Raw genomic sequence first — 14,430 nt, forward strand, 5'->3', positions numbered from 1 at the left:
CTGGGGGTCCTGAGGCCAAAACACACCTTCCATGATGCTCCATCTCAACTATGATGTCCTGACCTCCCACCTGCCGGAGTGTTCTGGTTATTGAACAGACCATTTGGGGGTCCCAGTGAGGGCAACCCCCTTAGGTTCCAGGCTGTGAGCGCATTCAAACTCAAAACAGTTTCTCTGTGTTTCCACGGTCTGTGTCTATAGTAAACTGAACTGTTGACAGAAAAGCAGCTGGGTCCTCCTGGGCTTGGCACAGGCAGGGTGAAGGGCAGGGGGAGGGGCGGGGCTAGAAGGTGGAATTGTTGTGTTCGAAGATGCAGATGGGGAAGTGCTTGACGTGGGAGGAGCACTGGGCTGCCAGCTGGAAGAACATCACGTCGTTCCACTCCACGCCGTCAATGAGGACCCGCTGCCTGTGCTCCTGGTTCTGGGCAGAGCAGACCAAGCGGCCAATGCCCTGGATGCACTGGCTTTTGGACTCCAAGTCCGTGCCCTTGTCTTTCTTGGACAAAGACATCACCTTCTTTTTCTTCTCCTCGGTGATCACAGTCATGGACATTGTGAGCGTGGCTGCAGCCTCGCCGCTGCTGGGCAGCCTGCTGACCTGGAGAGACTGGAAGGTGCCCCGGAGTGTGTTTTTGGTGGCAGGCAGGGCTTTCTTCTCCTCGTTCCTCTTCCTGTTGGTGGGCTGGGCTGCCTCCCAGTAATCCACCTGCAACTCCATCAGCTCAGCACCCACACTCTGGCCGGGGGAGGACGGGCCCCCACTCACTGACGACAGGGAAATTAGCTTGTGTGTGGCCTCCCTGGCGGTGGACAGAAGCACATTGGAGCATGAGGGGACGGCTTCAGCTGAGTCTCCTGAAGTGGCTGAAATTGGCTCCACTCTTCCAACTTTCACTGCCCACACAAAGGGAATGAACTTCTGGGAGGACAACTCGTCCGGGCTCTTCGGCTTAGAGATGAGCATGGCCTCTGCGATGGGCAGCTGGAGGACACAGTTGGCCACTGTGAGGTACTCTCTGATTTTCAACACAATGTTCTGCACAGCATCCGGGGCCTCCAGGTGGTAGAACAGTTCCCACCAGGCCAGGTCCCGTAGGAGTTTGTGGTAGCGGCAATCCACGGAGCCCAGGTACCTGGCCAAGGGGTGGGAACCCAGTGGGATGACCAGGAAGCGCATGTGGTCCAGCCAGTCCGGGGCCTTGTGGGACAGCTGCTCCACAAAGACCCGCAGCACGGTGCTGAAGTACTGCTGGTCCCCCGCCACCGCGATCTTCACTGGCATTGTGGCCTCGGTATTGCAGTTGCGGTATCTTTGTATCCAGGAGATGATGGAGCTGAAGGCCTCCTGGACATCCACCATGGAGCCGGTGCACACGACAGGCAGCGTGTGCTGCTGCAGGACGTCCGACAGGCACTGCCCCTGCCTGTCGGAGGTATTGATGAGGATGATGTTCTTGGGCAGATAGTCGTTGGAGAGGAGGCTGTGGTTCAGTTGGTCAAACACAGTCTTCCTGGGGTCCTGCAGTTGGCTCTGTGGGACTGGACAGCGCTCCTTCATCAGGCTGTTGGCCGACTCATTCAGGGACCTGCTCCAGCCCCGGCGGGCAGGCTGCTTCCCCTTGGAGCTGGTGGAAGGGATGGCCAGAGACTCGGTCTTGGTGGTGTGCCTCTTAGTGAGCATGTCCTGGCCAGAGGTCCCTGCTTCCGGGCTGTCCCCAGGCTGTGCCGGCTGCGGCCCAGGGTTGGGCATGCTGTGGGCCACCCATTCGGAGTCACATTCGCTTGACAGGCTTTCACAGTATAATCTGGGCCTGTGGGTCCTGAGGACTCTGTCGTCCTCCTCCATATCTGGGCTGGACAGGCTTTCAGAATATGTCATGGGCTCAGGCATGGGAGGGGTTGGGAGGCGGTCATCATCCTCCATGTCTGAGCCACTGTCGCCGGGGCACACCACGCTCTCAAACAGAAAGGCCAGGTCCTTGTCCGCATCGGGGACTTGCTCCTCACACTCCTGCTCCGAGTCCAGGACCTCCACCGTCATTTGGTACCTGCCCAGCCACTCTGCGACTCTCTGCTGGTAGTTCTGTTGCCTGATGGTGGATCTCCTCCTTCCTATCGGCTTCTCCAGGTCCAAGTCATCCTCGTCCTGGTCATGCCTGTGGGCGGCATTATAGCTGACCTTCAGCTCAGAGAAGACGATCTCAGACTCTCCCTCAGACAAGTTATGCGTGGCCTGCGCCCTGGTGCCGGCCGGCATGGCGTTGTCCAGATGGTCGACGGTCTGGCTCGATAGGGACAAGATCCAGCTCTTGACCACCTCGGCGGTGCGTGGGGTACTGTAGCCCATCAAATCAGAGACACTGCCACTGAACAGCTGACCGCCTGGGCCCTGGGTCTTCATGGGCATGTTGGCCGCCCGAGGAGGCTCATTCTGCCTCCTGGCACTGTGTAAGCTCCTTGTCTTCCTCTGCAAGCTGGAGTGTTCCAGTCCTTCAAAGTGTTGTCTGGTCTTGGGCTTGGTGTTGCTGAGGATGCTGCTATCGTCCTCCATTTCTGGGCCACCGTCGCTGGGATTCTTAAGGGTGTCATAGAGAAGGTCCATGTCCTCCTCCACCTCAGGGACATGCTCTGTAGGGTCCTGATCTGAGTCCAGGACCTCTTCTGACATGTTGGACCTGGGAAGCAGTGCCATGACTTTCTGCTTCAAGTTTTGTTGCAGGCATTGCTGCTGCTTCTTGGGCTGCTCCAGGTCAAAGTCAGCTTCTTCCAGGTCCTGCCTGTGTGTGAGATTGTAGCTGGAGTCCAGCTCAGTGAAGCTTTCAGATTTCCCCTCCATGTAGCGATCCATGGACTTGGCCTTGGGGCTGCCCTGCATGCTGCCATCCTCGTCGTCGATGGGCTGACTGGACAGGGAGGAGATCCAGATCTCAGCCACTGTGATGGAGGACCCCTGGATCCTGCTGCTGAGGCTCAGCACCTGGCCACAGTCGGGGGGTCGCTGCATCACCTCGGCCATGTGGATGGCACCTGTGGCCAGTGTCTTGTAGCCCAGGATGGTCCGGTTGTTATTGCACTTCCTCTGCTGCAGCATGATCTGCAGCTTGTTGCCTCCTCTCTTGAGGAAGTGGGGGTACTCCAGGGAGAAGGTCAGCGCCAGGTCAGTCTCCACTGGTCCGCTGCTGGGGAGCACAACCTCGTGCGATCTCAAGATGCCCTTGGAGCCCTGCATCTGCACTGCTATGACCATGGAGATGAGCTCCTTCTCCAGCTCCTTCAAGACCACCAGCTTCTTTAAAGTGAAGGTGCACAATCTGGGCACGCTGCTAGGTCTGGAGCAGTCCACCTCCCAGGTAGAGAAGAAAGTCATGGGCACTGGCGTGTTGGGCACAGTGGGCGAGCGGGCCAGGCCCGCAGGTGGCGAGGAAGCTGCAGCTGCTTCCAGTGAACAGGTACTTGATGGTTTCTCCCCCTTTGTTGGGACAGAGGAGGGACATGATTGGTGGCAAGAGGTGGGGCACAAGTGATCGAAGGAGAGAGTAAATGACAAATAGTCACACGCTCATCTGTGACTAGCACAGGTAAGACCTGCATGGTGGCCTTTCAAACTCAGAGACTTAAATTAACCACAGAGTTAGCCTGAAATTAAAAGTTGTTACCTAAACGCAGTTTATGGTGTATAGTCATGTGCTAGGCCAGTATCTTCCCTGACAAAGGTCAATCTTTACCTTAACTGAGCCTGTCTGTTGTCTTTTGGCATCTGTGATAACATACCTTTGGAATGTTAAAGGAATTTCCCTTTTTCTCGTCACCTAGGAGCACAGGCACTGCTCTGTGCTCTGCAAAGACCTCAGAGCTGCTCATTCCTATTGAGTTCATTGCTAACTATCCTGTGAGCACCTGTATAAGTGAGATATGTGTCTCTCGTTTTACTTTTTATCTAATCCCAGAGATTTCCCTGCTTTGCTTTCCCCTGCCTCCCTAAGCAATGGATTTCATGTGACCCACATACATCTCCACTTTTGATTGTATGTGTAAACGCAGTTGCAATACTGCCATTCTTGGAGCACTACCTCAATACAGTGAGATTTTGTTTTCTGGCCACTGTTGACAGTTGGGCTCCAATAAACACACAAAAATTCTGCACAGTGTTGAATGCTGCCTACATGGATATTTACTTGGCTTACTGCGGCAGGATTCCAAAGATCACACACGACTGCCCTGCGGACCCAGACCCGGTCTAGGATCCAGCAAAGGGCCCGTTGGGCCACCAGTTCCCTGCCAGTCAGGTGAATTTGGCTGTCTCTTGAATCCAGAACCTTCCTTTGCTTGTGATAGAGGGTTCGACTTTAGTTAAGCTGTATTTTTAAATCCCCAAGGTGGAACTAAGGTTAAGTGTTGACAGAATTAGGGCTAAGGAGAGACAAGAGGAAACATGGGTGGCTGGTTTTTGACTCTGGGTTTTCATTTGGATTTGCTTTCTGAGAGTCTGAGCAAAAAACCTTCACTGTGTAAGTGAGAGCTAAACTTGTTCTGCTCCGAAGGGACACATCCTCCTTCTGACCTGAATCTCGGTTGTTCTTAAGCAACTAAGAATCTTTGCGGAGGTGTCAGAGGTCATTCCTCACGCCAAGCAGGAGCCCCATCGGGAAATTCCAACTCAACTGTAAATCACCTGACTGGCTCCTCCAGGGAGAGCCCATAAGGTTAGGTCCACCAGCGTTCCTAGCCCTTCCTGAGGATTTTATTTTTATTTATTTATTTATCCTCACTCGAGTATATTTTCCCGATGGGTTTAGAGAGAGGAAGGGAGGGGGAGATACAGAGAGAGAGAATGAGAGAGACATAGATTGGTTGCCTCCCCCAGGCGCTCCAGTAAGGGCCAGGGATCAAGCTGCAACCAATGTACATGCCCTTCACCTTGAATCAAAGCCAGGACCTCTCAGGGCCTGCATTCTACCCATGGAGCCAAACTGGCTAGGGGCATTCAGGTCGCTTTAGATAACTTGGAGAGAAGCCGAGGCACATAAGAGGGGGGTGAGCATAATGGAGCTCAACCTAGAAGCAGCACACTTCCAACCACTCCACAACATCCCTAGAAAACTTGCTCAGATTCTGCAAATATAAAATAACAACAATAACAATAAAAACAAACACACCTATCATTAACATGGGAAGTTGTGCCTCCAGGGCTGGGACCTCCCAGACCCCAGCCCTCATTAACCCCTGAGAGGAAGCCTTTTCTTGCAAGTGCTTTACAGAAATGGCAAGATTTAACTTGAAAATATCAACTGAAAAATGGCCAAGATAAATTAATTTTTTGCAGGAAAAAAAAGAAAACTAGCAATATGCTAGCCCCAAAATGAAAATGATTGAATAGGAAACATATCTTGATTTGGAAATTAGAAGCTTCTAAGGAGAAGCACAGAAAATTCTTTTAAAAAATAAATTAATGAGAAATTGTAGAAACTATCTCTGAACTCTCCTGAAGTGAGTAAATGCTAACACCCCATTCTCCCCCTTCTATAGCACGTCCACTACATCTTTTGCTCTCTGAGCTTCCTTGTCCAAATGTGTTCTTTCCCTTCCCTTCCTCCTTCCCCTTCTGTCTCCTCCACTACCCCTCCCTACTGACTTAAGGAAAATGAGATTAGGAATTCCACCAGCTCCCTTTGGAGAAAAGCTGCTCTCAGCCAGAAAGGAACCAGCAATTGTTCTCCATTTTCTCTATGGCTCTGATAGGCTCACAGAGAAATTTAACTGCTAGAACATGTAATCCTGGCTATTGTAACCTATTGCAATTAATATACTCCTGGTTTCTGGGAGCAAAAGGAAGAGAATTACTAAATAAGGTTGTAAGAAAACTCCTATAGAGAAGTCTGCCCACTTTAGGGATATAGGAAACTGAAATAGGATTTAGAAAAAGTAAACAAACAAAAGAAGCATGGGGTTGCTCCAAGGGTGTTTCCCCTTCTCACTGTTTGGGAGAACTTGAAATTATCTTAAAAAGAGAAGCCACTACGGCTCCTGTAGATACTGGGGCTATCTTATTTTTCTTAACAGCACTCACTAATTGCTTTCTCCATCAGACTAAACCTTCTGTACAAAATGTCTGTTTTTTAATCAAAACCTGTTTCTTTTCAACTAGGGGTTGTTATGGATATATATATATATATATATATATATATATATATATATAGTTTGCTAATGAAATCTTTCCCAATTCACCTGATAGTTGAGGCTTTTTTTTTCTTTTATATGAAATCAGTGATGCCCACATATGCTTTTCCCAGAATAGTTATATATTTAGAATAAATGAACCAGATACTGAACCAAAAGGGAAAGTAATGATTTTAAAGGAACCTTCCATGAGGAAACTAACCTTGAGACTGACAGAAGGTTTGGTAATCATCTTTCCTTTATTAGTATCATCCACCAGAGCCTGAGAGATGGCTTACCAGGGTACCCCCCCTACTCAGAATGTCTCCAGACAGCTCAGAGACATGCAGACATGCCTCTAACACTGGGCTTGCTCATATGTCTCTCTATAGATGCGGAACCAGCCCACAGTGACTTGAGAGTCCTCTTATGGAGTACATACTCACCAAGTGGGAGATACTTGACCCTGAGAAACTCAAGAAAGAAGCCAATCTCCTTTCGTTACACCACCTACCTGGTCCCAATATAAAGTGGGTAATAGAGAGGTTTGGCACCATTAACTTTAAGACTATCATGCAGCTAGAACCTGTTTTTCATTCCCAAGGGAGATGGACAGAGGTTTCATATACCTGAAAGCCTTTATACCTCTCAGAGGTGTGTGCTTTCTGGAAACTAGAAAAATGTTCCCAAATAGAAGGAAACATTCCAAAAATGGATGAATGAATTTGTCAGTCCCTTGCCAACATTTGGGTGGCAACCCAGTCCCTGGGCTATTGAAAATGACTATCCTTGTTTTACGAATGAAGTTTTCAAGGGGCCAGAGGGTTTGCCTGCAGAAGCAATTCAAAGCCCAACAAATCCTTTTACCTTCTCCAAACTACCCCCCTAATTCATTTCAAAAACTTATAGATAACTCGAGGCCCAGTGCACAACATTCGTGCACTGGAGGGGGCGGGGGGGCTCCCCTTAGAAAGGCCTGCACCCTTTAGCAATCTGGGAGTCCTCAGGGGCTGTCCAACTCATGGCTTAGGCCCGCTCCTCCCCTCCTTCCCCCCATCCCCCAGTGCACTGACCACCAGGGGCAGCTCCTGCGTTGAGTGTCTGCCCCCTCATGTTCAGTGTGTATCATAGTGACTGTTCTGCCATTAGGTCGATTTGCATATTACCCTTTTATTATATAGGATTGGCTTCATGCAACCAAAGTCCCAGAACCTTTGACTTGAAAATACCTGAGTTCATTGTTTAAAATAAAGCTACAAATCTCTGGAAGGTATGTCTGATCCCAATAGAAAAAAATACCTCACCCACCTACACAAGTCACTTTAGCTTATTTTAACTATTTCTTTCTAACTTAGTAAATTTTAATGAAAGTTATTGAATAACTAGATATTTTGAAATAACATGAAATACTGAAACATTGATTGCTAGACAAGTTCACCTGCTTTTGGGTTTTTTCATACAGAAGGTTTATAAAATGGATTTGCAGCTGTTGATATAATGACTTGTGTTTTCTTGAAGATGTGTTTCTTGGAAGTGAGAGTGTGATTAAAATATGTTCATTAACGTCAATCTAAGGAATGCTGGTTGTTCACTTTTGTGGTTATCATTGGGGAAATTAAGGCTCCTAAGAGTTAAAAGTTCCAGTTAAGTTGGAGAAATTATATAGTTGTGATAATAAAAGGCTTGATGTAGGGAGAGTCATATTTGAAGGAAAAGGACAAATGTAAGTTTCTATAAGGAGAGTTATTTCTGAATGGGTAAGAAGGTTTGTGAAAGTGGAGAAAAGGTTTGTAAAAGGGGGTACAAGCTATAAAATTTTGTGAAAGTTTTAACTTTATAAAAAAAATTCTTGCATTTTCTCTGTACAAATTAGTAATTCAAATTATGTGTATGGTCTGTATGTGATGTGTTCATCTATGTGATATGTATGGTGAATTTTCAGCCTCCAGATGGCATTACTAGCATATAGTCTTTCATTGGCCTAAAAAGATTAAATTCTTATGTAAATTAGGGCGAATTCTGTAGTCTGGACAAAATATTTAATATTAAAACTATTTCTAAATAAGATTAATGTCTTTCAGAGTTATTTCCATAAGTCTGTGTTTGCTTTACTTCAATTTACAAAACGTCCAGGCTGTAAGCTTTTGTGTATGTATATTTGCAACCTTCACAAAGTTTCCAGTTTAAGAGACTTTTTAAACCAGCGGTTCTCAACCTGTGGGTCGAGACCCCTTTGACAGTTGAACAACCCTTTCACAGGGGTCGCCTAAGACCATCCTGCATATCAGATATTTACATTATGATTCATAACAGTAGCAATATTACAGTTATAAAGGAGCAATGAAAATAATTTTATGGTTGGGTCACAACATGAGGAACTGTATTTAAAGGGCCAGAAGGTTGAGAACCACTGTTTTAAACAAAAGAATGACTTTTAGTTAATTCCAAAGGGCCCTGGAATACTTCAAGGATTTATTCTGTATCCTTATTGAAGGAATGTTTTTAAACTAAATTAGGCCTATTTTATATGCTTGAAATTATATGGGAAGCTTAGCTAAACTAAAAAAATAAAAATGGCTGATCTATTTGTGTACATATGCTTTTATTACAATGGATGTTCTTGGATTTCAGCCTGCTATATGAGGAACCCACCAAGATTCAAAGAGAAGGTCAAATAGGAAGCTCTCAGGGGTAACAGTTCACTTGTCAGCAACACCAGTCCAGCCAAGAGGGATGGTTCCCTGTGAGGGTGTCTGGCAGTGGGACTCCAGGTATTTGTGGTGCAAACATGGGAAGTTTATGAATTATTTCCAATGCTCAATACAAGAAGCCATGGACAATGTGTTAAAATCTTACATATTATTTGTTCTTCTATAATTGAAATTATGTATTGAATCTAAATAAATATACATGTACTTATATATATTTTTTATATTATTCTCTCTCATTTTACAGTAATTATTATTTTCCAAAAATTATTGTCTTAAAATGTTAAAGCTTACTAAACCAGAAAATTTTTTTTATCAATTGCATTATTATTAAATCTATAACCATGCCGCTTTGTTTTGTCATTCATAGAAAGTTATTCTTTTACTCTACTGCATTTTCAAATATGTTACATCTTTAGAAAAATCCCCGAAAAGAACTCTGACTTATTCCAAATTAAGGTTACTAAGCAGGTCACATCTTTGAACTGAATGAAGAAGTATAGAACTCCAAGGAATAACTGAATTTATGAAAATACTGGCAAATAATCAGGATAAACAAAAAAAATGGGTATTGGACGAAATGAAGTGAAGATGATTATTGTTATGACTCTGTTTAAAATACTTCTGATTTTTAAAATTTTTTCTTTTCAAAAATATAAGGAGAACTAGAAGCAGACATTCCACATTACTATCAATGACTCACTAAGGTTATAGGCAATCATAAATTAGTGACATTCATTTCACAGTACTCCCAAGAGACAAAGACTTCAAGGACCAAAACATACAACCGGGAGATTTTTTGTTTATTGAAACACATTCATTAAAGACTCTCTCCAATGTGTTAAAAGGGACCTTACCTTATCAGAGGCCTAACCACAGATGGACATCTGTCTCTGACACTGGCCTCCATCCACCGTGGACATTGAAGATTTGTCAAGGACGAGAAACCACTGGCCATGGGGGCTGACAGCTTCCCCAAGAAGTCAGCAAGGCCTGGATGCTGACAAGTTACTGCTGCTCAAACCTTGTTCTTACATCACTTCATAGTTATTGATTAAATGTACATCAGATGATTTTATATTGTTATTACCCTCCTTATGGTTTTCTAATGGAAACAATATCTATCTCCCCAGGCCCCTCCCTTATTAAATATAAAAAGTTGAATTTGGATACCTGCTAATTTTTCCCAATAATTGTAATTGTAATTGTAATTGTAATTGTAATTGTAATTGTAATTGTAGTGACTAGACAATTACATTCTGATGTTCAATTATGATAAGGAAAGAGTGGAGAGTCTTAATTCATCTGGCCAAACATAGCATAAGTACAAGGGACAGTGGATGAAGAAGGAAAACATATAATTAGCTTAATAAACAATTATGATAATACAGGGAAAGTGATGTTTGGTTGGTTGGGATGCTTAGTCCCCTCAGTCTAGCACTAGACATGTTTTATTCCTAAACGGTGTTACTGCTTTAATGCTGTTGCTTTTGTTCCTGGTATGTAAATGTTATACTACATGCAAAATACCAAAACTTAAGACAAGCGGCAAGAGGACTCTGCACATGGTAGTTCAAAATTTAAAGTTGATACAGAATATTTTGTAACAAGGACATGTAGGATCTCATGGCGTCCCATTCTCCTGTCTTTTTATTGTGAATAGTAATTCCACCTTAAATGCCAGTTAAGGTTATAGTCTTGCTCATCCCCAATGGTCCATTGTTTAGCAAGACAAAATACTAACACTGATCATCAATCCATATTTTGTATTAATTTGTGAACAAAAGGAATATGTATGGATGAAAAAAGGGGCCCCATGCTAACCTGACTAGCTCAGGGAAGTCCTGCGTGGAGGCCTTGCAAACTCAGAGACCTTAAGTAACTACAAAGGATGGTCTGAAATTAAAACACTAACTGAAAGGAGCTCATGGTGGGTAGTCATGTCCTAGTCTGGCACCTTCCCTGACAAAGGTCAATCTTTACCGTAACTGAGCCTGTGTACGGCCTTTTTGCATCTCTGATAACATAGCTTTAAATTATCAAAGGAATTTTCCTTATTTTGGACAACACAAGCACAGGCACCACTCCGTGCTCAATGGAGACCACAAATCCCCTCAGTGTTATTGAGTTCATTGTTGACTTGAAACTATCCTACGTTTACCATTGTAAGAGAAGTATGTGCCTATCATTTTACCGTTTATCCAATCACAGACATCTCCCCACTTTGCTTTCTCCTCTCTCCCTAATCTATCACCCATGGTCCTCATGGAACCCACATAAGTCTGCACTTTGCTTGTAACTTATAAAAGAAGATGCAAAATTGTCATTCTCCGGAGCATTCTCTCAACCCATTGAGATTTTGCTCACCCGCAATTGTTGACACTTTGGTTCAAAAAAAACACACAATACTTTTTCACATCTTTGAAAGTTTTTCACATTGATAAGAGAAAAGGTTCTTGGCAGGAAAAGTAGAATTGCAGGTGAGGAATAGGAAACACATTAGTATCTTAGGTCATTTTCTTAGCAGAGGACAGACAGCACATGCTTGTACTAACAGTGCCACCCATGCGATTTCGGACAGAACATCCCAATGTAAGATGAGACACAGAGGCTTTTCCTGGGGTGGAGGGTCTGGATATTAGGACATGTGGTATGTCCAGGGTGGCACCGTTGTCATGGCAACAGAAAGTTATAAAATCCAGGTCCCACAGCAGTGAAGAGATGGATCGCCAACCCTGATAACAGCTCCCCCTCTTGGTATGTTGTGCAGCCCAGGGAGACCCTAGCTCCTGACCTGCAGGAGATGGGGACACAGATTCCTTTGAAAACTGGACGGTAGGAGGGATCTCAGGGGAGTAGCAGGGATCCTTCTGGAACCCAGGTCCCATTGACTTCCTGGGGTTCTGGAGTTTGGGTCCACTGGGCCCCTACACTCACCCTGAGGCCATGCTGCATACTTGTGGGTGTATCAGGTATCTGTGCCTCCTGCAGGGGCATGGAGTTGAGGACCCCATCTGTCGGCTCCGGTCCAGTCTCCTGTGCAGAGCTCTGTAAAAACAGTTCCCAGTCACCAAGGGAAAGCCTCACAGCCCTGTTTTTGTAGGTTCTCTGACCTTGTGACCCTCCACTCCAGACATGCACACTGTGTGATCTGCTGAAAGCTCCACTGGAGGAAAAGGCGGGACAGTCTGAGGGCTAGGACTCCCATTGGCACAGATAAGGGACCCCTCTGGAAGCCCATCTCCACCTGCCTGCCCTGTCCTGGGGTGTGATCACAGCAGCACATCTCCATTATCCACTGCCCTGAAATCTGTTCCTACCCCGCGGTTATCCCTTCAGGTTCATCTTCCCACCACGTGAAGGAGAGGGGATGAGGGTGTACAGGGATGGCCCGCAGAGGAGGCTGGCCTGACCTGAATGGGTCTGACCCAGGCCACCTTCTCTTACCTGAGGGGATCTTCTTGAAAACGGCCAGAGATGTCGGGCACGAGTGTTGAACCGTCTACAGAATCTGGAACAACTCTCCCTGCAGGGTCTCCGGGAACCAGAGGCCCGATAACTGGGAACACAACAAGAGAACATGTTGAACTGTCAACTGTCTCTTGCCAAGTGAGTGGCGGTTGGGCAGTTGCTAGAAAGTGGGTGCCTGGTTACGGGGTTCCGAGTTCTATTAGGAAGTGACCTCACTTCCTGGGATTGCCTGCCCCCGCCCCCCTGAGATTCCCCTCACCTAATAACAGCTATAGACAGTGCTGTGGGCTGCTGACTTCTCACCCACCTTCTCCATGGAACACCAACAGTGCACACAGTGACACCAACACACCCTCTCCACAGCTCCCTAGAAAGTCTGGGCGCAGTCAGGGTCTGAGAGTTGAGGAGACAGACCTGGGTTCAGATTCAACCCCTCGTTCTTACCTCTTCTTGATCCTGGACAAGTCATTGTTCCTGTTAGGGCCTGTCTCTCCTGCCTGCACAATGGATTATTGCAGCATGTGCTTCTTAGCGATATCCAGGCTCATGTGGGTAGTAGCTATAAAGTAGGAGAAATGTCACTTATCAGTAGTGCCTCCAACCTCCTTTTTCTTCCTATTGTCACCTGTGTCTGCTTTTCTTCTAATCCCAGCCAAAGTCATTAGATCTAGAGTGAGTGTGTGTGTGTGTGTGTGTCCCAGAACTAAGCACCCTCGTGGTCCCCGGATACTGAGGAATAGGCAATCTGTCAGGATTTGTAAATTTGGAGACCAACTCTGTAGGAGAGTGTGGAGCCTTGGCCTGGTGTCTGAACATTCCTGAACTCTGGACTCTGAATGGCGTGGACATTGGTACATTGGGCAGCATCTGCCACTCTACTGAGGTGAGTTTCCCAATTTTCCACTGAGGTTGGGTTCAGAACTGCATACTAGGAAGCCTGAGCTCAGAAGACAGGGGCCCAGCTCCCTCCCCCTGGGGGGGTTGTGGACAGACGGGCACAGCTGTGGGTTACAAAGCTGAGCTCCTTTTCAATACTGAGGAAATGACCATCCTGCCTGGTGAGATACACATATTCTAGCTGGAAGGAAACAGGTTTTGATTAAAAAACAGACATTGGTTAAATATTCCTGCCATTTGTACAGAAGCTTTCCTCTGAAGGAGAAGACAATTAGCTGGATGTGGTTAGGAACAAATAAAGTAGCTCCAGTATCTACAGGGGTCTTCATGGCTTCCCTTTCTGTGATAATTTCACCAGCTCCTAAACTATCAGTGAGGAAGGGAAACACCCTTGGGTCAACCTTATGCTTGTTTTTCTTGGTTTTCTCTTCCTAAATCCTATTTCAGTTTCCTATAATCCTAACAGTGGACAGACTTCTTTACAGAAATTTTCTTGCAAACCTTTTTTTAATAATTGTGCTACATTTGCTTGCAGAAACCAGGAGATATATTAATTGGCATAGATTAGAATAGCCAGGATTACATGTTCTAACAGTTAAATGCCTTTATGCACCCAGCAGGTCATAGAGAAAACAAGGAACAATTGCTGGTTCCTCCCTGGCTGAGAACAGCTTTTCTCCAAAGGGAGCTGGTAGAATTCCTATTCTTATTTTTCCTTAAGTCAGTAGGGAATGCTAGTGGATGGGGACTGAAGGGGGAAGGGGAAGGATATAGTGGGGGAGCTAGAAAAGGGGGGAGATGGGGTGTTAGCATTTAATAGCTTCAGAAGAGTTCAGGGTCAGTCCCTAAAATTTCTAATTCTTTTCTTTTTTAAAAGAATTTATTTGTGCTTACCCTTAGAATCTCATTTCCAAATCAAGATATGCTTCCATTCATTCATTCAGTTTAATGTTAGAGCTGGCATTTTTCTGAATCTTACCGCATTCCAAAAAGGTGATTTAGGCACACAAAGACAACTGCGTTTTGATCAGTTTTAGGTGGATATCTTCTGTATAACATGCCGGAGAACGCCATACAGGTCTGTGGCAAACAAGGAGGCCTCACACATCCTTCTCTCCTCCCCATCCCTGAGTGGAGGCGTGTCCTCCCCCAGCCAGGGCGATGGCACCAAGCTGATGGAGCGGCAGGTGCATTA

General features: G+C 45.8%; 1 protein-coding gene across 1 annotated transcript; it reads right to left on the reverse strand.

Moving 5' to 3' along the window:
- Window positions 1–283: 283 nt before the first annotated feature.
- LOC138994859 (phosphofurin acidic cluster sorting protein 2-like) lies at window positions 284–3,379 on the reverse strand. The gene is made up of 2 exons (XM_070395063.1): window positions 2,318–3,379; window positions 284–1,732 (listed from the first exon to the last, which is right to left on the reverse strand). The coding sequence occupies exons 1-2, from the start codon at window positions 3,368–3,370 to the stop codon at window positions 284–286; spliced, it is 2,502 nt and encodes an 833-aa protein (XP_070251164.1). The 5' UTR covers window positions 3,371–3,379.
- Window positions 3,380–14,430: the final 11,051 nt, after the last annotated feature.

This window comes from Myotis yumanensis, unplaced genomic scaffold (genome assembly GCF_028538775.1).
Source record: "Myotis yumanensis isolate MYYU_CA2020_CCGP unplaced genomic scaffold, mMyoYum1.0.hap1 SCAF_16, whole genome shotgun sequence".
NCBI classification, from domain to species: Eukaryota; Metazoa; Chordata; class Mammalia; order Chiroptera; family Vespertilionidae; genus Myotis; species Myotis yumanensis.